Below are 23,068 nucleotides of genomic sequence, written 5' to 3'. Positions count from 1 at the left end.
AAAAGCGAGTTGGCCATGATTAATCATCTTATAAAAGGAAATGGTCAACTCCATGAAACAGTAATTGATGCAAATAAAAAATTGACCACATTAGCAAATAATATAGGAATAAACGTTGACAATGTTTTAAGTTGCAATGGAGAAGATAACGAATTACAATTTAATTTAAAGAATGGTCTCACTGCTTCTGGATTCCAGGAAAAAATAAACGAGTGTTTAGAAGATGTATGAATTTAATTTTCATTATTAAATACTTTGTATATTTTTTGTATATTTTTATAAAAATACAAATGGACAATTTTATACAAAAAAATAAAAATATATACAGCACATGCTCTGCCTTTCACCTTATTCATATTGGATCTAAACTTAACAGAATTATTAACAGAATTAACAAATTTAAAGTTTTGATTCTGTCAACCAGCTGAATTGTTGTTCTTTACGATCAGCTTGAGGATTGATCATAATATTTATCATGCTGGGAGCATCATTCACCTGGGAAAAAGGTTGAGTTCTATTAAAACTCTTAATTTTTAAAAACATTGAAGTCAAATTATAAATTAATCTCACTTGAAGACATGACTTTATTGCATGTTGAATATCATGTACAGTCTTGCAAAAGTGTCCTTTTTGACCAAACATCTCCATCATTTTTTCATAATGTGTTTCAGATGTTAAAGAATTGGGTGGTGTTCTAAATTAAAAAATTTATATGTATGCAATATCATATACTTCCATAAATGATATTTTGAATATTGTAAAATCTTACACTTGTGTTGGCTCCCCTGTAGCTTGCAATTGTCTAAAAGTTTCAGTGTCTAAGCCACTATAGATGCCATTATTATTTACAATAATAATGATTATAGGCAATTTATATCTGTAATATTGAAATTTATGAAAATGAGTTTCTTGGATATTTATTAAATCCAGTTACCTAAACATTGTTTCAATTTCCATGCCAGAAAAACCAAAAGCACTGTCCCCCTCCACGCAAAATACTCTTTTACCAGGTGCATTATTTTTACAATAAAGAGCTGCTGCAATGGCAAAACCTAAGCCAACTCCCATGGTACCAAAAGTAGCAGCATCTAACCTATGACGGGGCTCATTATTCAATAACATTGTTTTCCCAATATCCATTGTGTTTGCTCCTTCTGAGCAAATGATAGAATCTAAAAAGTATCAATACATATTTTTCTAATCTTTTTTCTATTGTTTGCTGCTAAATTTGCTTACATTAAAATACACAAAAACCAACCTGGTGGAATACTATCTTGAATATGTTTGAAAACGGTATAGTAATTTAAAGGCACTGAAGTATCCATGGACATTCTCTACAGAGAAATCAAAAGTAATATTTATATAATTTTATCAATGGTTAGAAATACTTTCTGAAGTATAATACTTACATGAACCATTTCTTTATTTTTATTTGCTTTAATCAGAAGGTCTTTCCACCATGAACTATTTTCATCAAAGGACCATTTTTGAGCTTTCAAAATATTAACTAGACAGTCCACAGCTGTGGACAGGTCAGATTGAATCGCAACTGCAGAAAGAATAGAATTGTGTAATTCTTCTGGACATAAGTCAATCTAGAATAAAATCACCATTTATCAATAAGTAGTAAGATATTAGACATATTCATTATCAACATAAATAAATAATTCTTTTTTAAGTGTGTGATACCTGTATCACTTTAACGTTATCTTGATAACGAGGCGGTTGGCCAAAGTGTAACATCCAATTAAATCTGGCGCCTAGTAATATAATAACGTCGCTTTGTTGCAATGCAAAAGTTCTCGCGCTAGAAACACATCGTTTATCCGTGTCTGGAATAACGCCCTTTCCCATAGGTGTCGGGAGAAAGGGAATACCCGTCGAATACACGAGATTACGAATTTCTTTTTCTGCTCTACTGTAAGCAGCTCCTGTAAAATCATTTAAATTGATAGGCATTCCTAACGTTTCCTAAAATTTCGTTATTATTCACTTTTCACCTTTTCCGACGATCAGTAGCGGTTTTCTTGCTCGCATGAGCAAGTTGGCAGCTTGTTGAACTAATTGTTTATCTGGAAATATCAGTGGCGGCGTTGGACAGGGCGCCACTTTGTATATTTTATCCTCGTCGACCGACTGGTTCAACAAAGTGGCAGGCAAGTCCAAGTACGCGACGCCTGAAAGTAACAACGAAGACGAACTGTAAAATACTCTGAATGAATTTTCATGTCGAAATACTATCATTTTCCATAAAAAAAAAATTAATTTTTGAAAGTCGGGTGCCAGGTTTACATAGCTGTAAAATCTAGTGTCTTCTCGTGGCATGTTCTATGAAATAAATATACCTGGTCGACCATAAATAGAGAGTCGAACGGCCTTTTCTACGTGGAGCGGTATGAGTGTTGCCTGTGGTGGTCTGGCAGCATATTTACAATAGGGCTTACTGGATTCTACCTGCGGCCATTCCTGAAAACCGCCAATCCCTTCGTGATCCTCGGAACACGATCCGCCAAGTACTATGACTGGCCTGCGTAAAAATTTACAATAAATATTGGTTAACAAAATACTCGTAAAAAGACAAAGCAAACTTATGTTTCTAGCCAACAAGTTAGACAAGGGCAATTTCTGTAATTTAGCAAAAATATATTTTAACGATACTAAGTGAAATGGATAATTATAGGGATTCATTTAATTTATAAATACATATGCGCTTGAATTCTACTTAACGTCGAGAAACAGAAATATTATAGTCTTTTAATAACGCAGATTCAAATTCTTCTTCAATGATTTTCAACGAATGTCGGCATCATGTCCGTAACTCTTTGACGCTTATGCATCCTTTAACACGATTACCGTGCGACAAGTTTACATAATCATTACCTAACTTACATGTATTTTCTTTAATAATATGGCGCAATGAATGCGAACCCGATTACACAATCCATCATAATAGTTTGATGTAAGATTACCGCGAGATGAAAGATAAGTATATGCGTGTAAGCGCATTAAAGCATGTTCATGATAAGAAGAACAAATGATTGCAATTGGTTACATCAATGATTTTTCTGTGATCCTAGTGCCGAGTACTGTACTGTAATTAGTGATACAATTAAATATATTATTTCATTTTTCTTCTTCCATGAATTTCATAGTTTCACTCTGCGTATCGTGGTCTTTTAGACGTGTCTTATATTTTCCTGTTATGTTATAATTACTAAATAATACGTATGCTTTTATTTAAGATTCTAATACAATCTCTAACAGCATTTATCAACATTAGTTCCAAAAGCACCTGTATTGAAACTTGATATTAAGTACTTGAGACTCTAATGATACTTCCTATTCGGTATCGAATTCTTTCATATGTATCATATATCAGTCAGATCGCCAACTACAATAGCGAAGGAACGGCGAATTTTGATTATTTTGAACATCTTCTTAAATTGATTGTCATTTTGCATTAAAGCCTGATACATGCAGAATAATATTAATAAAAGTATTTTCGAATCGTTTCTTGGTATAATCATAATATAAGAAAGCGTTCAAAGTGATTACAATTGTTATGTTTGAAAGGTACAGAAAAAGGAGCCATACAACGCTCACCAGCAATTCACTTGAGCGTTTGCCATACCACCCATGACGTGAAGTAATCCTGGCCCAGAGACGCATAAAACTACCGCCGGTTTTCCTGATCAACAGAAACAAATTTAATTAATTCGGAAGCACCGTGGATGCATGATATGCTAACGAATCGTTACGCGTTATAATGGAAACATTAATTACGTTCCTTGAGTCACGCTCTTAGGTTCGTGTAACGATTCTCTTGTAACGTGATTTATGATTTTCCCAGCTTACGCGTCAGGTAGCCATAAGCTTGCGCTGCGTAGCAAGCGGCTTGCTCGTTTCTAAATCCAAGGTACTGGATACCCATAGCTTGGATGCACAGTGCCAGGTCGATTACAGGGTGGCCCATTATCCCGAAAGCATATTCGATACCCTGTTTAAACAAACAAAAATTTTGATACAGTTATCATATGCAAAATCACTTCATGATTACTGTTAACGTACACGAGATCGATTACTACGATCTATAATACATTTCATTTCAATAAGAAGTTAAATTTGCATTACTTTGCATTATTGTGAAGGTATTAAATATCGATAACGTTAACATTGTATGAAATTTTATTAATTATTAAGAGTGAAATTTAAGATGATAATAATTATGGTATATAATAACATATAAGTATACTACTACATAATAAAGGTACGATACGTACACATTAGTTTCGCAGCGACACTAGGGTAGCACAGTCGCCAAGAAGCTATGTCGCGATAAGCATGGCGAAAAAAAAGCAACAAGAACCGCAATATCTAATGCTATCGCACTAATAGAGAATTATAGATTACGCCTATGCATTCCTATTTCTTGCGGTTATTATTGCCAATAAACGAATTCGTGTATCATTCAGCTGCTAATTATACCGATGCAAGTAATGAATTGCTTGAATTCAGTATCAATCGTTTGCGAGTTCCCCTAATCGGTGCACTATTTATCAAGAAAGTTGTTGCGACGCAGTGAAGAGAATTTCTCTCAAGTCGAAGAAACGTCAGACAACGTACAGTGCCAGTGCTTTGGAGTCAACTATCAATAATCGATAGCAATCGAATGAAATTGAGTGAAAATCCAGATTTCTTCGGAAGCAGCATGTTCCGTTACGAAGAGGAACGACTTCCGCTTATACAGGGACAAAAGAAACGTGAGTGTTGTTGTTTTCTATTACGTTGTTAACTTTTATCTAACTCAACTTTGTTCGAATTAATTAATTTCAAACGGATACGTAGAACGTCAGAAGATACGTACGCGTATCGATTAAAAAGAGACAAAAATAAATGATAGATTGTCGATCAAGTTAGTTTGTTTTGATTTGCATGCCACGCGAGGTTTAGGTGCTTCATAATGCCTGCAGAACGCTGGTCGTAAAGTTTTAGGGTTTTTCAAACTATTCGTGCCTGGTACATTGTTAGTCCGTTCATTTATCAGTCGTTGAATACCTGAAACCCTTTTTTGGAAAGGAAACTTTCTTTGTCGTTCGTATACCAAAATGTTTATGGTCGCCGAAGCATGTATACGACGGTACGACCTTCGTGTAAGTTTCGATCATGGGCAAACCGACTATGAATAATCTACTTTGACGGAGGGAAGGTTGCATTTCCTAATTATGAAAGGAAGAAACTATAAACGACGAAATATTTAAGTTTTCGTTTGTTCTTGAAAAATAACGTGATTCGTGTATATAACCTACTAAGTTTATTCAAAACTTAATACTCGCGAGATAATTGTTAATGGTATACGTGCATTTGCAAAATTGAATAAGAAATTTTAGATCAAGTAGTTCCGTTATTCTCGTAAACTTTTTTCTTGACAATTTTTTTTGAGTATTTTTAATATATTGTATGTATTTAATACTTGACAGACCGGTAGCCTGCGACAGCCTATTAATCAGCTTTTTATCATGGCAACTATACTTTGTTATTTATTATTAACTATGAAATTCTAATAGATAAAATAAGTATTGTATGATGCTACTATTACGAAAATAAAAAATATTATTAAATTTTATTATGTATATATCTAACCAGTCGGTAAGGTGTTAATATATTTTATACTTATTAATATATTTTTGATACTTTCAATGTGCTTTCCTACTCGAGTTTTAAATTCTTCAATATTTCATATAGAGATTAATTAGGGGATGAACAATTATTTTCCGAAAAATATTTCCCAATTAGAGAAGGAAAAGGTGTCTTCGAAGTAGCAGCCGAGGCTCGAACTTCGTGCTCGAGTCATCGTGGCATTAAATACGAAACGTTTTATAAGTTCTTCGCAAGTGGACGATTATTTCCTACGTGTTTGAAATTAAAAACGTTACAATTTGGATTGCTTCAACTCCGAGTATCCTTGTCAGTCTACTGACTTTCACAGAATTGATAAGATAAGCTAAATATACAACGCAACCTATTCCCAGCAAGTTCAATTGTTTACGAAATCACTGATTAATAATGAGAAATGGATAGTAAACATAGACTAATAATAAGATTACAAATGAACGTTTTGCCGACATCGAATTAATACAAGTACATCTCATTGACAATAGTAGATGAACATAACCTTAAAAGTGACGTTACGATTTCAATTTAAGTGAAGTCGAAAGAAATGAACATAGACACGAAGAAATGCGGAAAACCGGCTGGTACCTGATCTTTCAAGGCCTCTGCAAGAATCTGATTGCCGTTCTTCATTTTTCGTGTAGTGCAAACAATAACATGTAGAGTAACACACAACACAGTTCAGTCGTTCGAAGTAAACTGTAGTACTGTTCAAAATACGAGTATCGAGTAACGAGCCGTTTATCTGAACTTTGATCGTAAACCGTACCGAATATTGGATGACTCTGCAGTAATTTCATTTACGAGTATCATTCAAAAAATACATATATAAATTTTCCAATCGTACTGGATATACGTTGTCATGTTGATTTCGCAACGATCTTACAATCGTATCTATCTCTGTGCTTTCATTAATGTGAATGTAGAATATGTATGTAATCATTAAAAATATAAACAACGATCGTTTATCATTACCATAAAAATGATATGTAAATACGCTGATAGACAAAGGCACGTAGGATAGACTGGTTTTATCGTTAAAAAATTTCCCGCTGTCGGTAATGTATGGATCACAAAATAAATTCGAGATTTAATAATTTTTAATAACGCCGAAGAAATAAAATTAATTTTTTCTTAAATAATACGATATAGATACCACGAGGACTCACGTAGGCAACTTCTAATTTTGTTTTTGTGAGTTGCTTTATTATGAAACAAGTTGGACACCACTGATATACACAGCCGTACAACTTGCGGCGGAAGTTGGGAAGAACGATGCAACAAATCTTCAAATTCGGTATTTTTAAAAACGAAGCTTTTACAGAACCGAGATAGGACTCGAAATTTCCGACTAATTTTCCAAGGTGGGACTCGCTGGATTGCGATCAATTAAATACGACAAAATTCGACAATAGACGCAGAGGGACCGTAGTTTTATTGCGTTCAAGGATAAGCTGCCACTCGGCCAGGTCGCTGTTGGAAATTTCCTCGTACATTAAGAGTACGTACTACCTGCAAGGGGTCTTCTCGCAAAGGATAACGGAGTCCCGAATTATTATTGACTTACAGGATACCTGAAGTACGACCGATTCGAGGAACGCGTGAACGCTGTTATTCCCTGGACACGGAAACTTATTTCCAGCGTCGACTCCTATATTCGAAGTGCCTTATTGTTAACGCGCAAACCCTCCGCCTTTCCTAGCTTCAGGTAGGAAAGTATAGCGCTAAACGTAATGGTACTAAAAGATGACTGTAACAGCGTGGATTTTTGTTTTTAACGTTTTTATTTTTGTAGAATTCGTTACTTCGAAAACCGTGTGAAAGAAGTGCGGTATAAAATCGGAGGATAGATGTATCTACAGAGTACTGGGATTACATATGTTAGTGATAACCAATGAAAACAATTTTCAAAATTACACCGACACGACAAATCATATACGCTAAAAAGTATACTTGTTTATGCAATTTTGTTTGTATAATTACTTGACACTTTAACGATCGGTAGCATATCAATCGGCTTTTTGTCATGACAACTAATACTTTGTTATCTATCAATGGGATAGCATGGCATGCATAGAGATATTATAGATAGAGCAGAGGAAACACAGACCTGTCTGAAAGAGAAAAAAAAAACGCGGTACTCTATCTATCTCTGTGCTTTTAACGATAACCATTTATCATCACCATAAAATTGATATAAAAACGAGCTGATAGACAGAGACAGGCAGGGTACCGCGGTTTCCTTTCTCTTTTTAGCTATAGTACAGAGGACTGGCTCCCTTACTTTACTTATAATATCTCTTGATTGCATGCCCCCCAGGATTATATGGACTATGAAATATTATATAAACATCAGTCGGAAAACGATTCTAATTTACCAAATAAATATTGCGCGATACTAATGTTACCAAAATAAAAGATGTTATTGATTTTAATTATATGTCCAACTAGCTGCATCCCGCGGTTTCACCCGCGTGGAATACCAACGTTGCAACTCCTTTTTACCCCCTTGGGGGTTGAATTTCGAAACATCCCTTCTTATTCCTTGTATACATCGTAAAGGAAACCATTGTGCAAAATTAAAAAATAAGTTTTTAAATGTTGTGGCAACACGTGCTATCGATTAATGTTTGCTGCATCACAATTCGGATACGAAGCGGGTAAGATTAAGCGTTTAAGCCTGTAATTTTACGACGAGTTAGTTTCTAGGCTGCAGAGGAAATATTTTACAAGCGATGAATATTTTACCTGCAAATTGGTCATTTGGCCGGTGTTACCTGAACTCGGAAATACGTTCAGGTAGATGGACCCCCATTGAACGTGCCGTGCACGGAAGGAAACTGTTGATTTGCTCGAGCCGAAGGATTTTCCTTGGAAACGCGCGGCGTTTATTGTCGAAGGATATAGAATGGGTCCCCATGCGTAAGGCGACCTAACGGTTAAAGTGTATAATTATTTCTTAGCAGGACACGGGTCCGTGCAATTTCGAGGTGACCAAGCGCTACCTGAAAAATTTGAACATGAATTTTAATATGTACGAGATATTTGAACAAATGAACTATGACTTTCACCATTGGATGGTGACGTTCACAACAAACCTTAGCATTAGTTTAGCGAAATATTTTCGACGCGATTTTTTTAAATAAAAGACCGTCCTATTTCATTTAATATTACTTTCAGATTCGATTCTCGTGTTTCTTATTAGGTATAGAATTTAATGTCTTTCAGAGTGCGAAACGGAATTACTTGAAACTGAGTTTGCGGCAGTGCACGATGTAAAAGGTAGATTAAGTTAACGCGTTCATTTTAATTCCTCCCACTTCCTGGCGCGGATGTCGTATGGGTACAGCTTCCGATTTCAATTAACATTACGATCGACGTTGACAAACGCAGAGAACGTGTTTTGGTAACTGTACTCGATATCGATCAATGAAAGTTTACCAGTTGACGTCGAAGACAATCGGTTTCTCGCGTGACAATAATCGCAATAATGCCGTCGCCCATTCGATTCGATTCTTGGATCGAGCCGAGAAGAAATGACGAACGACGGAGAAAAGTTAACGTGGTTTTTCCCTATAAAATAAAAAAAAAAAAAAAAAAAAAATTTAGGAGATACCAAAAAGTTAGAAAACTTTGAATTAAACTTGACGATATTTTTTTAGGCTCTCGCTGATATTCGTAATAACGTTAAAAGTAACAATGCTGTTGAGGGGATGATTCGACCTCTAGGATTCTTAAATTACGTTATCAGCATCGTTTCTTACAAATTTCAGATATTTTTTATTTCGATCAAGGTGTTTGTGTCAGGTTGTCCCAAAAGTTTCTTTCGTTTTATTAATAAGTGATACATACACAATATTTTACGTCTAATGTTACATTATCGAATTGTGTACGATTCGATTTGCTCCATTACTGTTACAACATCAACATCTAAGAAATCAGATTGTCTATTTATATAAACACCACCGCACAAAATAATTGAGTGGAAATTACGAAAGTAACTATTGGGACAATCGAATACATAATTTCCCTGTTCTCGATTTCAAGAGGTCTCGAATTCGGGGGTTGAAAGTCGATTAAACGAACGAACAGGTGCGTCAGTCGTCAACGTACAGTCGCGCCGTTTCGTGGATTTTCCATTGCGGGAATGTCGTAACGATGTAAAAATCCGACAACGGAATTTCGTTGCGACTGCACGAATTTCCAGTGCGGTCTGCGAGTCGCTGAATTACGTAAAACACCGGCGAATTATTGGAAATTAAGGAAGCCGCATTTTGCGATGTCAAATCTGAAACTACACAAAACAACACACGACAACGGAGGACGATTGCGCCGCAACATTGCCACGTTTACGTTGGATGCAATTACTCGAGCAACGTCCTATCTCATATTTTTACTTTCTAGGTAAAAGCTACGATCGGATACTCTTCATTGTAGCAGAGTAATTCACGACACATTCAAATGTACTTAAACAAAAGATTACTTCGATTATTCGTACTGCTTTGTATTCACTTTAAACTATACTTTGTTACCTATGAATGCGTAACGCTTTTATTGTATATAAACACATATTAATATTAAAAGCTGTTCACCTGTTGAATGATTAAACTGCTGTTCGCATATAATACTATTTACTATCAGGTGGACTGGGAAGTAATGTCGTTTTTGCAATTTTAAATATTTGTTTATCACTCGTCATTGAATTTTTATCGATCTGGCATTGAAAATTCGCGCGCTAGGTGGCAAAAAGGCTGTTGATAACGATGGCGATTACATAATTAATTAAAAAATAGAAATTTGTTTAAAATTTGTTTGGATTTAATGTAAAAAGAAAACGACATTACGGTTCCAGTCTACCTAATATAAATAACATCTGAAGTTTTTACAATTTCATTAAAAATTTCACATTTGCAAACTTACGACTAATGATACAGGTAAAAACATTCGAACATTTTTATACATGTCGCTCGTTACTATATACTATATGTGCCATAATTACAATTGTGAAAAATACTGTTTGGAAATAAGTAGCAGCGTGGCGTCCGTTTAACACGTTGACTGACAGAGAAATATTCTTGAAAATTTCTGCTGGAATTAAATATTATTCAGACTATTGGATACTACATAATCAAACATCCGACGTGGTATTTATTTTTGCAAGTTCGTCAAAGTACACGAATTTCATTTAAATTCATTCTATTTAAAGCTTAACTTTCAGAAGGTTCAGGTTTTTTTAGTTCTTCAGTGAAAAGCACTGTCACCCACATATGGGTGACGCGGCGATCAACGTGTTAATAAATATCCCAGAGATTTTAACGTAAACGCGATTGAATTGACGGAACAGCGGTGAAAAATTCCTTGTTCCATTGAACGCGGTGAAATTCGGAGACAGACCCCCCAGGTAGGGGTGGCTCGTACAAAGTACGAACCTAAGGATTCGGTGTCCTTCTCTATCTCGAGGAAGGGATGTACCTGGCGTCCCCACTCAGTCACACCTACCGACTCCTTAAATACGCAGGCTGGATGACCGATGTCATCAGTCAGTCCTTCGGTCGGTTTCGGGTCTGTATCGCGTCCAAGTTACATCGGGGATATAGTGAATCGTTCGCAGTTTCCTCGGTTTCCTCGGTTTCCTCGGTTTTCACGAACGATGTTCTGAAGACCGTCCCGAACGTGAGCCTGGTGTACGTGCCGTGATCATCCTTTCTGAAATCGCAGAATGTACAAGCAGTTATACAAGAATTACTTCCCGCGTGAGTGAAACAATTCCCATTTTTACTTTTCTATCAGACTTCTTCGATTTCGCTTTTTCCAATGGAACGATCCCGTTTACGTCGTTGGTGGTTTTTCCTTCTTCCCCGTTCGCGCGTCTGAACGTAACCGAAGCGGAATCATTCTCGCGTTGATAAACAGCGGCATCGAACTATTAACGGGCGAGATTTCGTGTTTGTCGGATCGTTTAGCGTCCTCTTCAGAATTCCCGGCATAGTTCTCGTTTCGTGCCCGTTATTTAACCCTATTACACAGAAAATCGCGTTGCTTAGCTTATTCGACGATTGATAGATGCTTCATTCGCGCGTTTCTCTCCAGCGTTCGGGCAATTAGAAACGAGATAGCGACAAATTCAGAACGTTTGAATTTTGTCTACTAAGGAACGCGCTGCGGGTCGGTTGAAAAACGTTGTCCACGAATTCTCCGTGAACTCTCGAACACGACGACGGATAATTCGATAGACAATAGTATATATTGACTGTAGCAATAGTTTGTAAATACGGCGACGGTTGGAAAGCGGTCGAGAACTTTCTTTGGTAATCGAACTACGTCGTTGCTATCCGAGAGTAATAGGTTTTCGAAAGTTTTAAATAATAGCGTGGACGGCGTACATTGAGATTCTCGTGCGACACAAACTTGTGTCACGCATGGTTAACGAGCTGTCCTTCGTAATTTGCTTAATTCTGTCTGTTACGTTCTACCACCAAAGATGGACAAAAATGTATTAGTTTCTCTCGTTCGTTACATACAATGTTTATTTGAATAGGAATTTTGCCTATCTCCGTTTGATACTTTTGTCAGAAAATGAAAGGCGCGCGCGTTTAGGCGTTCGTGCCGCGAATAGGCAATCACAGTCAAGCCTAATTAACCGCGCTTGCATCTGCGCGAGCTCAAGAACTAAAACCCAGCACGGATCAAACTCTTCTTTTCTAACTATACGGATTTCAAATAACAACTCTCGTCACTGATCAATTTTCGATTTTCTTGTTTGCTTTAATCGCTAGTATACTATCTGGAAAACATCCTCTCAATGTTATACATGGGAATTCGATGTGCATTTCTTGATATAACTGATACACGTGTCGCGCGTAACGCAGATACATTATTACACGTAAAATTAACATAAACGAATACAATAGGGAAGTAGGTTTACTTTACGAATCTGGAATGGTAGAGTAGCCGCAGATTACTATAGGTTTCGGCAACTCTTACATTTTCGAAATTCGCGGGAAAGATAAAGATTTGCTTAATGCGTTCCTTTTAAAAGCTTAGATACGTATAACCGTGAAAATAGGTACAAATTGCAAACGTAAATATAACGATAATTAGAAACGCGATAACGGCAAATATCGAACGATTATAGTTGGCATGGTAATCAGTCACATTCTTCCTGTCAGTCACTGTAGTCATTGGCAATCAACCAAGCTCTGGTACATTTTATTTGGTGGATAATGTTTAGATCAATGGCGGAGAATGCGGCCGGTGTGTCCGAATATTTCACTGGTTCGAAGTCCGTAGTGTGGAAACTATTGAGTGAGTCGATCGTGCGAGCGGAAAGAACTCTTTGATATTTACAGAACCGTAGACTCGGCGCACGAATGCCACCGGTTAGATTTTCCATACCAAACGATAAACCGCGGAAGTCCGAGTAAACGTTTCGTAGAATTTTCTTAAATTGGAATTTAAGAATGGAGGAACTGGTCAAACTTCGATGATCAATGTATTCTTTCGCGTCCCTTTGAGTTGCAAAGCGCGAAACCAAAGGGCTGTGATCCTTACTTTGGAAACCTTACTTTGACCGTCTTAGATCGTCTCTAGTAATCGTGTTAAGAACGTAAACATTTTTTGAAATTTTTTCATGCACGTAACAGATCTCAATAGATACGTAGAATAACTGCAGTGTTTAACATACTAAAAGCATTCGCGAGATATTTAATTGCACAAATCTTAGCACGAGATGTATTATTGTACACAATTTATCTGGCTATAATAATAGAGCACATTGAGCTCTCTAAACGGTAGGTTCATCACATTGCGCGTTAACACACCACCGCTGCATGAGCGTAACCTCTGTGTGACATTAAACGACATTTGCTTGACAGTTGTAGGCTTCCGTAACTATGTTTGGCTTCAAACGAATAATGTACCTTTAGAATCCGTTGCATAGGTAAAAGTTACCTAAATTGGACCCGTTTCGACGTTTATAAATAATACGAACCAATAATATTTCTACCGATTGTCATTTTATATTTACTAGGCTCGCGCATTCAGCATATTAAAACTAAAAATATTTCCAATTTGTTAGAGATATTATAAATACTCAAAGCATTCTAATTTCGTTAACCTATTCTCACACGATAATGTAGATATACAAAATTCAGAAATGGACTGCAGGCCCAGTCTTCGTGGGTTAATTTATTCTACTATCAGAGGATCCGATTATCTCAGTTCTTTGAAACAGTAGTCCGTGATGCTTTTTTCACAGGATGGATTCCGGCCCGCGTCCTGATCGCTCTGATGATGTTCACGGCCTGCTGGACGAGTTATATGTGTCGGCTGCAAATGCCGATCCTGGCGGTGCCGATGATCAAAGCGGTGGCGGGAAACGCAACGGGAGGCGCCTGCAGCACGGATGAGGATCAGTCCCGCGTGCGTCGCGCCATATCCTGGTTGGACCCAGGCGCGTATTTGGAAGACCAAATCCTGAAGGAGAAGGACCAAGCCGCTTACGATGCCGAGATTCAGGAGTTGGCGAACGGTCGTTTCCGGCGTGATGCGCAACGCGATGCACGTCCACCAGACTCTCCGATAAAGCTCGTCGACGGTCGGCCTTTCGATTGGAAACCGGAGGTCCGAGGACAGCTGATCGCCGCGTACAGCTACGGGAACGTTCCTGGAAATTTCCTTGGAGGCATCTTGGCTCTGCGATGGGGGCCCAAGAAGGCGATCCTCTGGACGTCCGTGGTGGCCGCCATAGTGTCCCTGCTCAGCCCGATTTTCGCACAACTCCACTGGGGCGTGCTGCTCTTCACAAGAATCGTGATAGGCGTTACCGGTGGTGTGACGTTTCCAGCGTGTCATACCCTGGTCGCGCAATGGTCTCCACCTGACGAAAAGGCGCGATTCGTTTGGTCATTGCTCGGTGGCACCTTCGGGACCATCCTCACTTACCCTATGGTTGCAGGCATCGCGGAATCAATGAGCTGGGAGAACGCATGGTATATCCCCTCGTTGTTGATGATCGTTTGGATATGTTTCTGGGCGATATTGGCATACGACTCGCCGTCAGAGCATCCTGGCATCTCGGAGGAGGAGAAGAAATACATACTTGAGTGAGTACGATTGAAATCGTGAAGGAAACTTCGGTCATTTTACCGAAAAGGCATTGGCTAGGTATTTGGAAGGGACCATGTTTGTTTGACCACTTTTCGATTGTGGATAGTGCTTTTCACTACTCTATACTGAGTCTTGTACTGTCTCAGTGTATGAGATTAGACGGCTAAGCAGATTTTTAGATGAAATTGTGATCAATTTCGACTTTGAATTCAGCGTCGAGTCGCTTGCCGTTCTTCCAAATGTCTACGTTTTTGCAAATCACTAGGTATTACTAAGTGCTCATACTTTTAACTTGTTTCAGCTCGCAAGCGGGTACAGTGAGGGCTCAAAAACCATCGTTGAAACAGACTCCCATTAAAGAGATATTTACTTCTGTGCCATTCATCAGTCTGATTTTTTGCCATTTTGGCAACTTGTTCCTTCTGTTTTTCTACCAGAACTCGATGATGCTCTATCTGACAAAAGCTTTGGGTTTCCGTCTAACCAAGGGAGGTGCAGTTGCCAGTCTACCTTGGGCTGGGAGGATGTTGTTCGGATTCTTCTTCAGCTGGGCTGGGGATACAATTAAGCGAAAGGGGATAATCTCTATCACTTTGCTTCGCAAGGGAGCCACTATTTTCTGTGAGTATTTTTATTTCAGTTCCTGATTTTAAGAATATCTTTGCAATCAATTACAATCAAATGTTTTGTCTAAATTGTGTAGAATGTAATAATATTTAAATTAAATACATTTTGTCCAACACTGCTAACAAGTGATTGATGGCTGTTTGTTGTTGTTTCTAGCTCATCTAATACCTGGTATTTTCCTCATCCTGGTTGGTTACGTGGGCTGCAGATTTGTCCTGGCGAATGTGTTTCTGGTGTTAGCACTTGGCTTTAATGGAGCAGCTGCCATCTCAAACTTATCCAACAATCAGGACTTGTCACCAAACTTTGCTGGCTTTCTGTATGGAATCATGAACACTATTGGCTGTACATCTGGCATAATCATTTCTCCACTAGTAGAGGAGATTGCTGGAAAGTATGGGGTAAGTACACACTCTACAGATTGCTCTTTATCTGCTTATTGCTTCTCCATTTTTTATTCGCATGATTTACATAACTCTTTCACTAATATTGGTTAAATGTTACATATTGTATACTTGATACTTGAAAACAAATTACATCATCATAATTTCCAGAAAATTCATAGATAAACAATGTCATTCCAAATTGTTTTATTCTTTTTTTTCTGCAAATACATATATAGTTTTTAAACAACATATGTACCGCTATAATAGTAAAACTTCTGTGATATTCTTACTGAATTCTCTATGATCAGTTAGTCTGATTGCGAGTTGATCATATCGATGCCGGTTACATAACCTCAAATAACATCTCGACGAGGATTGAAACTGAGATCGAGACGTCGACGAAATAAGTTTGTATCGATGATTGTTCTGGAAATTCTAATTACATCATTTTTTTGTGTTACGCTTGTTGACGCGATGCCAGGTGTCCTGTTACCGCTTGTTGCAGCGCAATGTTCTTGGCATACTCGAGACCTCAGTGCAACCTTGTACTCTGTTGCATAACTCATAGTACGGGCAGTACTGGGGAATTGTGTATGCGGTGCATCTAAAGTCATTCATACCCTTTCCATGCGTTTGTTCCTAATGTATCGCTGTTTTCACCGGAGATTTTCTTTAGAAATAACGTGTACTTGTAATTCTGGATAGATTAAGTGCTAATCGTAATATCAATAACAAACACGGGCAACTGGTAGGTGAAGATCTCGCCTAAGACCATCTGCACTCATGCTTATTCAGACTCGCGTGGTGTTGTCGACTCGTGGGCACTACTCGTCTCTATATCGTCCAAGTTTTATAGTACGAGAAGTACCTACAAGTCGCATCATCACTAATCCACTTGCTCTCACCGATCCATGCACACCTATCGTCCAACAAATCCGCCACTGTCATCTTAACAGCACGTGGTACATGATGGTACTGGTATGAGCTGGTATATGTGTTCTCGATTCATGCAGAATTAACGCTTCGCTAACATCGCTTACCATCGCTTACGCTTATATGCTATTATATGCTATTTACAATTACATTAAGTTTGTATTTTTGACTAAAGGTTCGTACACATAGTTGTTGTAAGAATTAGTCAGTGTTGCCACCGTTTTGCCGGGATTAATTCAGATGAAGAAATAAAACTTGTGTATCCTTGTATCTTATATTCGTTATCTGTATTCATGTTTTCATTAAAATATTTTGGAATACACATGAATGAGTCGACACACAAAGTATTCCCTGGCAGTATAAGATTTATCAACGTCAGGAAATCAAATTCACGAATGAATATCGAATCATAGTTGTATTTGCATTTTAACAGCCTAATATTTTTATATTATTTCTCGCATTTTTCAAATGAAAACCGGACTTTTGCGAAATTCAAACGGCAAGTGAAGGGAAAAAAGCGGTCTGGCCAGACGAAAACCGGCCGGTTGGCAACACCGGTATTAACCCTGTATTGCATAATATACCCGATTGGAAACAATAAAAATCTTGCTTTTGCTAAAAGAGTTTTACAGAATTTGGGCAGAATTCTTACCTAGATATAAAATTCCGAATAATTAATAGAATTATAACGATGTTTTTATACGTCTTTTATTATTCAAATCGAATTCTGTATATCTCTGGCGCGCAATAATGCAATATGAACATCGTTTAGCCCGTGAAGTACCATTGTTCTATTTTCTTAGAATATTCACGAAAAGATTTGGAATATTCCACCCTATAGTAAATCAAGAACAATTTCATCAATTTTCTAGTAAACTCCTAAGTGTTATTGTCCATAATTTGATTATTAGATACATTGTCTATGGTTAGCGAAGTATTTTTAAATGCAACATGCAAAAAGATAAACATAAAAGAAAATACTTTGGTATTTGATGGGTTAACGATCAATTATTTTAATCAATAACAACGTGATTGTTTGGATTTCCATTTTAGAACCCTATAGAGAAATGGCAAATACTATTTTGGATCGGTGCAGCCGTCTGTATAGTTTGTATGATTGTCTTCGCATTAGGCGGCAGCGGAAACATACAAAAGTGGAACGAAATTCGCGCCGACGATAACAGGGAAGGAAATTAACTTTTAAAAGAAACGATTGCGAACGTTTTACCTATATTACGTTGTACAATGTTGGGAAGTGGATTTGGTGATCGATAGAAACATCAGACCGATGGAATTGTGACTTAATAGTATGAACTTTTACTCGGAAATGAATGCGTCGTTGCGCGTTACTGGAATATTTTAGTGAACCGTTGACGAATACAACACGGTGTCTCGACGATGGGATACGTTGTATATATATGTATTTTACAAACCTACTGAACGCACATGCATTGTAGCATACGTTTCTCGTAAGAGAGTATGTGAATTCATAGTACAAGATATTGTTCATGGCATTTTATATGACAAACTTTGTATACCAAATAGAACTCTTTATTTTCTGCGTGATTTAGATTGTTATACAAATAACTGTGTGATACTTGAATGTTTCGTTATCGAATAAATACATTTAAAACAAAATGTTGGACTGAATACTTATTTTCCTTAAACGTTATCACATATGAAAATAATCTGACGAAGCATGCGACTAAAGAGAATAAAAATATTTGCATGAAACATTAGAATAGTTTTTGTACATTGAAATATTTATTTTCAAATAATCCAGTATGGCGTTACATAAGAATGTCAGAACTGTATTACATCACGCGTTTTTTTAAAACCGGAAATTACACTTTTAATACCTCCTTATTAAGGAGTCTACTGATTCATCCGGTACATTACACTATTATTTTACGATGATAGGTAACGCTCTGTTTCTGTCGTTTAAAAGTCTCTTCATGTATCTAGAGTATAACTAACGTATACCATTGGAAAAAAGGTAAACACTGCAGATTACATATACCATACTTTGGTATAACTCATTTTTGTTTATTTCATTAACTTACCGTACACTTATCATTGCGAATACTTTATTCGAAGCTACTAATTGTAATTTTGTTTGCTAAATATTAGTTTCATCTTACAACTAGTTTTTAATGGATTGTCTATCAGTAAAATAATGAATTATTTCTCATTACAAAAAAGAAATATATTAATTGTAACTGTTTGCAGACTTAGTTCTAACGGCGATAAAACAGCAAACTTCGCGCCAATTTCATTCCAACCAAACGAGCATATTCTTCAATAATGTCTTCGTCTTCTTTTGTGATAATATGTTGAGTTCGCGCCTTATAAATTTTGTATGTCATTGCAATCTGGCCATGTAATATGTAAACCTAACGAAGGTTAATTTGTTAGATAAAATAGCATACATGGACTTTTGTAGTAAGATATGTATAAGCAAACTTTGTTCAATACCTTGTTAACATTAACTATGCCATTTTCGTCGATAGCATCAATATCATCGTTCAGTCTGCTGTACTTTTCTTTGTCCAATTTTTTGAGACAAGGTTCTATATCAAACCATGCGTAAGTTTCAGGACACAACAGCTTTGATGGCTTCATTCGTGCTTTATATCGCATCTTGGGGCACGTGTGGATATAAAATCCCATATAGTAATATTTCAGATTCTCTGATGCTCGATTTAATTCTCTCGTTAAGCAAACTTCTCGTAAGGAACTACATGAGATTTAATGATACCAAATATAGGTGGCGTTAAAAATAACTTAAAATTAAATAATGACAGTAATAACAACCTAAATGTTCCAAGAGAAAGATGAGAGTATGCTGGATCGTAAAAGAAGTAAACGCTCGAGACACAAGATGGTAAAATATCTATCACTCCAACTGCTATCAGTTCATTGTCTAACCAATATTGTTCATGGAAAGAACCGTATCCGCAGGGGGGGCCATCGTTCGGTTTCCATTGCTTTAAAATTACAAACACCTTAATTCTGCATTTTTTTGGGAATACATAATGACCATTTTTTTACAGAAAAAAAATGAAGTATTCTAAGTGAAAAGATTACAGTATCATACATAACGTTGAAATTACCTAATATTAAAATGATATTTATTTATATTGTACAAATAGACTAGAGATCAGATTGAATACAAAGTGTACCTGTAACGAATTTTTTACGAGAAAGTTGACGAATGACATTTCATCGCATTCCTCCGACGATTCTCCGTGGATGGCCATTTGATATTTTTGATAAAGTTTTGCACTCGCATCGAAAGTATCAGTAAATTCGTCAGTCATTACTTTCACCAATTTCATCTGATGAATTTATAAAGACATTCATAAAAGTAAATTCACAATACTTGAGACAATTTCTATGCAACAACAAACCCATAAATGCACAAAAATGTTACAAAATATTCAACCAACAAAAGTAAAACATACACTATAAAAGGGTCCACTTTGCTCCAATCATATACTACCGTGAATATCATTTGCTGCTGCTAAGCGCTCTAGTATAAATGTGTACATTACAAATAAATTAACATTTTCCCATTATAATTATGTATGATATGTATTACAGGGAAACAGTAAGAAAAGTTCAGTTTCTATTTAACATGTCAAATTTTTAAAAAGTTAATTGACAAAAAAGAAACCTTAGTAATTGTAAAATTACCTGTAAAGGCGATCTCACAAGAAATCTCGTGTACCGTTCCTCTGTAACCTTCGCTGTTGGTTCTCCAAGTATTATTGTTTCAAACTTTTTATATACCATATAAGATATTTTTGAAGTCTTTTGGTATCCAGAGCTCATTGGCGAGGTTCTAACTAGTTTCAGCTTATAAAAGTCATAAATTGAGTATAAACTTATCCAAAAAATAACCAAATCAAACTATCTTCTTAATGAAATACTTTAACTGAATTGGAGAAACAAGGTAGAATGTTGTAAACGTTATACTACTGTCAGAAATAGAAGTATAAGGAGACAACAGTATCGTCCTTCTATTTACTTCTTTGCCACTACTCAAAAATATTCTTTTAAATATCAGACAACTTGGAGAAAAGAGGACCAACTTATGATGTATGCAAAACTTAGCAAAGTATTAGATGAAACAAATAAAATATCCTACCTTCAATCTATTTGTTTCACCATACATATCACTGAACAATTCCTCTATACTTTTAGCATGATTTTGTTGTTTGCGTTCTTTAAAAATAGCCTCTATTTCATTCGGAGTTTTTCCTTGGGCTAATAACTTTTTTTGTTTACGTTCAATGCGTAAAAGTTTAGCTTTCTTACAGGGTCCTCTACTAGAATTCATTTCTATCGATTTTACACTTTGAGATGCAACATGTAAATCTTCATTATGATTTGACGCACAAGGTACACTTTCTGACTGCTTTTGTTGATTTTCTAGATTGTTCGTTTTTTCTTTATCTAGTACATTGGGCTGTAATCTTAAATTAACTTTGTCGCTAACCGACTTTACATTCATTTCAGAAGCATTCTCTTCAGTTTCTTGAAGATGTTTATTATAAATAGGGAATTCTCCAATGTCTACAATAAAATAGTTTTAAAAACGTTAAAAGTACACAAATTAATATTGTACTTTTACCTCTGACATCTCTGTGATCTTCACTTGTGTCCATAATATCGTCATTCTGTAGTTCGTTTCTTAAAAATTTTCCCATTCTTTTCAAGATCTTTTTTTGGGATTTAGAAATGTTGAACTTAAGTGCTTCACATCTATGGTAAATATTTAATAGTGAGAGATAGCTATATTTAATACTACTATATCTCTGATATTACATAAAATTTTACTAACCTGATAGTGTAGGCAGGACAACAAGTTTGATCCATATGGGGTTTGTAACAATAATGACCGCTTCTTCTCCAACCTCTATCTATTAAAGCTTGATAGTCTTGTACAGTCAGAGTTTCTGCCCACATACCTAAAATATAGCAAACTTAGAATACAGAAAGACAATAATTAAATAATGCTAATATTCGGTATATTGTATTAGATATGAACCGTTATTGCTACATAACCTATCAATGTACGTTCAACAATAATAATTCTAAACATATATATTGACGTATAGTAAAATTACATTAAAATTATAATATTCGTATTTACCATAACTAAAGTTTGTATCAGGACTTTTGCAATAACCACATCTGTCTCTTTTCTGTTCGGAGGAATATTTGACAATACTGTACGACTGGTTCGACATTTTTTCGCCTTTCTTATCTGCTCCTTTTATTGTTGCGTTAATTGTATTTAACTTGAATGATCGAGAAGCGTCTTGTGACGCCTTCTTGATTGTACAGCTCCAGACACTTTCTACATTAATATTCACTCAACATTGTCTCGTATTTACAGACGTATATAATGGTAATATTTTTTTTCTGTACGAAACTGCCATTTTGTCCAATTTTTTTTCTGTTATCCGGGTTATCCCTTATGCCAGAATCACAAACAGTGGTATTCGATCAATTTTGGAATTTGAGGTTTTGTCATTATCTAAACGAAAGTTTTCACATTCATAGTTTTAGCATAAGGAAGACGTTACATATTATTCAGTAAATATTTGTGAAGTTTACATTTCCTTGACACATAAATGAATATGCAAACGCATGGATAACGATGCGTGTTAATCAAGTCTTTGATTCGTAAAAATGTTACACAGTTTATGTAGTACTAGCTCATTTAAAAAATTGAATAGCATCGATGCCATTTAAATAATTTTTCTCACTTACAGACATTACAAGTATTTGGTCGGTAACTACGGTGTTTTAATTGGTAAAAGAAATAGGTCTATTGTATCGAAATAACTTTTCTCACTTACAGGTAATATAGGTATTTGTAGGTTAATTTGGGTTTCTATACCTGTAATCGGTAAAGTAGGATCGTGTACCATGAGAAGGTACAATGTATAACATTGTACCAACAAATGGTATGTCAGTGTCAGTATTTTTCTCATGTCGATAAAATAGTAGACTTTTTGACGATCCTGTACCGTCTAAAGGTGACTCAAACTTTAACAGTCATCGATTACTTAGGGAACATGGTTACTTGCATGACAAAGAAAATAAATATAGAAATTCTAAAGAAAAACGCTAGAAACTTTACTCGCATAAGAAACCACGAATAAAGGATTGTCAAATATATATAATTTGTACAAATTATACAACGAGCTCGACATACATAATATGCACGTGCATATAATTTAGGAATTAACATTATTCCATTCACAACGTGAAACACACTTTGATTTGTCAATTATCGTTATTTTCTGTAACAACGTGCCCTTCAACAAATG

The 23,068-nt window shown here is 36.1% G+C and overlaps 3 protein-coding genes and 1 long non-coding RNA gene across 8 annotated transcripts; 2 read left to right on the top strand and 2 right to left on the bottom strand.

Moving 5' to 3' along the window:
* Positions 1-232: 232 nt before the first annotated feature.
* LOC128886942 (2-hydroxyacyl-CoA lyase 1) lies at positions 233-6,565 on the bottom strand. Its single transcript, XM_054142228.1, has 12 exons — positions 6,259-6,565; positions 3,856-3,997; positions 3,604-3,688; positions 2,346-2,527; positions 2,001-2,177; positions 1,690-1,931; positions 1,410-1,595; positions 1,259-1,334; positions 935-1,172; positions 770-877; positions 571-694; positions 233-495 (listed from the first exon to the last, which is right to left on the bottom strand). The coding sequence occupies exons 1-12, from the start codon at positions 6,301-6,303 to the stop codon at positions 400-402; spliced, it is 1,701 nt and encodes a 566-aa protein (XP_053998203.1). The 5' UTR covers positions 6,304-6,565; the 3' UTR covers positions 233-399.
* Positions 4,456-18,362, top strand: LOC128886943 (putative inorganic phosphate cotransporter). Of its 3 annotated transcripts, none has more exons than XM_054142229.1 (5): positions 4,456-4,760; positions 13,928-14,774; positions 15,080-15,399; positions 15,562-15,806; positions 17,778-18,362. In XM_054142229.1, exons 1-5 carry the CDS (start codon positions 4,670-4,672, stop codon positions 17,919-17,921), a joined length of 1,647 nt encoding a protein of 548 aa, XP_053998204.1. In that variant the 5' UTR covers positions 4,456-4,669; the 3' UTR covers positions 17,922-18,362. The 3 variants fall into 3 exon arrangements, with proteins under 3 accessions (XP_053998204.1, XP_053998207.1, XP_053998206.1); XM_054142232.1 differs by lacking the exon at positions 4,456-4,760 and adding an exon at positions 11,229-11,423; XM_054142231.1 differs by lacking the exon at positions 4,456-4,760 and adding an exon at positions 12,702-12,975.
* Positions 5,559-7,583, top strand: LOC128886952 (uncharacterized). Its single transcript, XR_008459937.1, has 3 exons — positions 5,559-5,956; positions 6,823-7,171; positions 7,240-7,583. It is a non-coding gene; the product is annotated as an uncharacterized LOC128886952 (long non-coding RNA).
* Positions 18,363-18,905: 543 nt separating the features above from the next.
* LOC128886944 (arginyl-tRNA--protein transferase 1) lies at positions 18,906-22,520 on the bottom strand. Of its 3 annotated transcripts, XM_054142235.1 has the most exons (9): positions 21,883-22,520; positions 21,571-21,697; positions 21,361-21,491; positions 20,875-21,302; positions 20,421-20,582; positions 19,907-20,062; positions 19,539-19,711; positions 19,200-19,461; positions 18,906-19,117 (listed from the first exon to the last, which is right to left on the bottom strand). In XM_054142235.1, exons 1-9 carry the CDS (start codon positions 21,977-21,979, stop codon positions 18,962-18,964), a joined length of 1,692 nt encoding a protein of 563 aa, XP_053998210.1. In that variant the 5' UTR covers positions 21,980-22,520; the 3' UTR covers positions 18,906-18,961. The 3 variants fall into 3 exon arrangements, with proteins under 3 accessions (XP_053998210.1, XP_053998208.1, XP_053998209.1); XM_054142233.1 differs by lacking the exon at positions 19,907-20,062 and having other exon boundaries at positions 21,883-22,517; XM_054142234.1 differs by lacking the exon at positions 20,421-20,582 and having other exon boundaries at positions 21,883-22,516.
* Positions 22,521-23,068: the final 548 nt, after the last annotated feature.

This window comes from Hylaeus anthracinus, unplaced genomic scaffold (genome assembly GCF_026225885.1).
Source record: "Hylaeus anthracinus isolate JK02 unplaced genomic scaffold, UHH_iyHylAnth1.0_haploid 11985, whole genome shotgun sequence".
Classification (NCBI taxonomy): Eukaryota; Metazoa; Arthropoda; class Insecta; order Hymenoptera; family Colletidae; genus Hylaeus; species Hylaeus anthracinus.
This window is presented reverse-complemented; position numbering and strand designations above follow the sequence as displayed.

Bases quoted from the DNA above. Each gene is read 5' to 3' on its own strand.
- LOC128886943 (XM_054142229.1), top strand. From the start codon at position 4,670: ATGAAATTGAGTGAAAATCCAGATTTCTTCGGAAGCAGCATGTTCCGT. The intron at 4,761-13,927 runs GTGAGTGTTGTT...CTTTTTTCACAG, and splicing joins TATACAGGGACAAAAGAAAC to GATGGATTCCGGCCCGCGTC. The intron at 14,775-15,079 runs GTGAGTACGATT...AACTTGTTTCAG, and splicing joins GAGAAGAAATACATACTTGA to CTCGCAAGCGGGTACAGTGA.
- LOC128886942 (XM_054142228.1), bottom strand. From the start codon at position 6,303: ATGAAGAACGGCAATCAGATTCTTGCAGAGGCCTTGAAAGATCAG. The intron at 2,528-3,603 runs GTGAGCGTTGTA...ATTTTTACGCAG, and splicing joins AACGCTCAAGTGAATTGCTG to GCCAGTCATAGTACTTGGCG. The intron at 2,178-2,345 runs GTATATTTATTT...TGTTACTTTCAG, and splicing joins CTCTATTTATGGTCGACCAG to GCGTCGCGTACTTGGACTTG.
- LOC128886944 (XM_054142235.1), bottom strand. From the start codon at position 21,979: ATGTCGAACCAGTCGTACAGTATTGTCAAATATTCCTCCGAACAGAAA. The intron at 19,712-19,906 runs GTACACTTTGTA...GTAATTTTAAAG, and splicing joins TCGTAAAAAATTCGTTACAG to CAATGGAAACCGAACGATGG. The intron at 19,118-19,199 runs GTATTGAACAAA...AACCTTCGTTAG, and splicing joins GCATAGTTAATGTTAACAAG to GTTTACATATTACATGGCCA.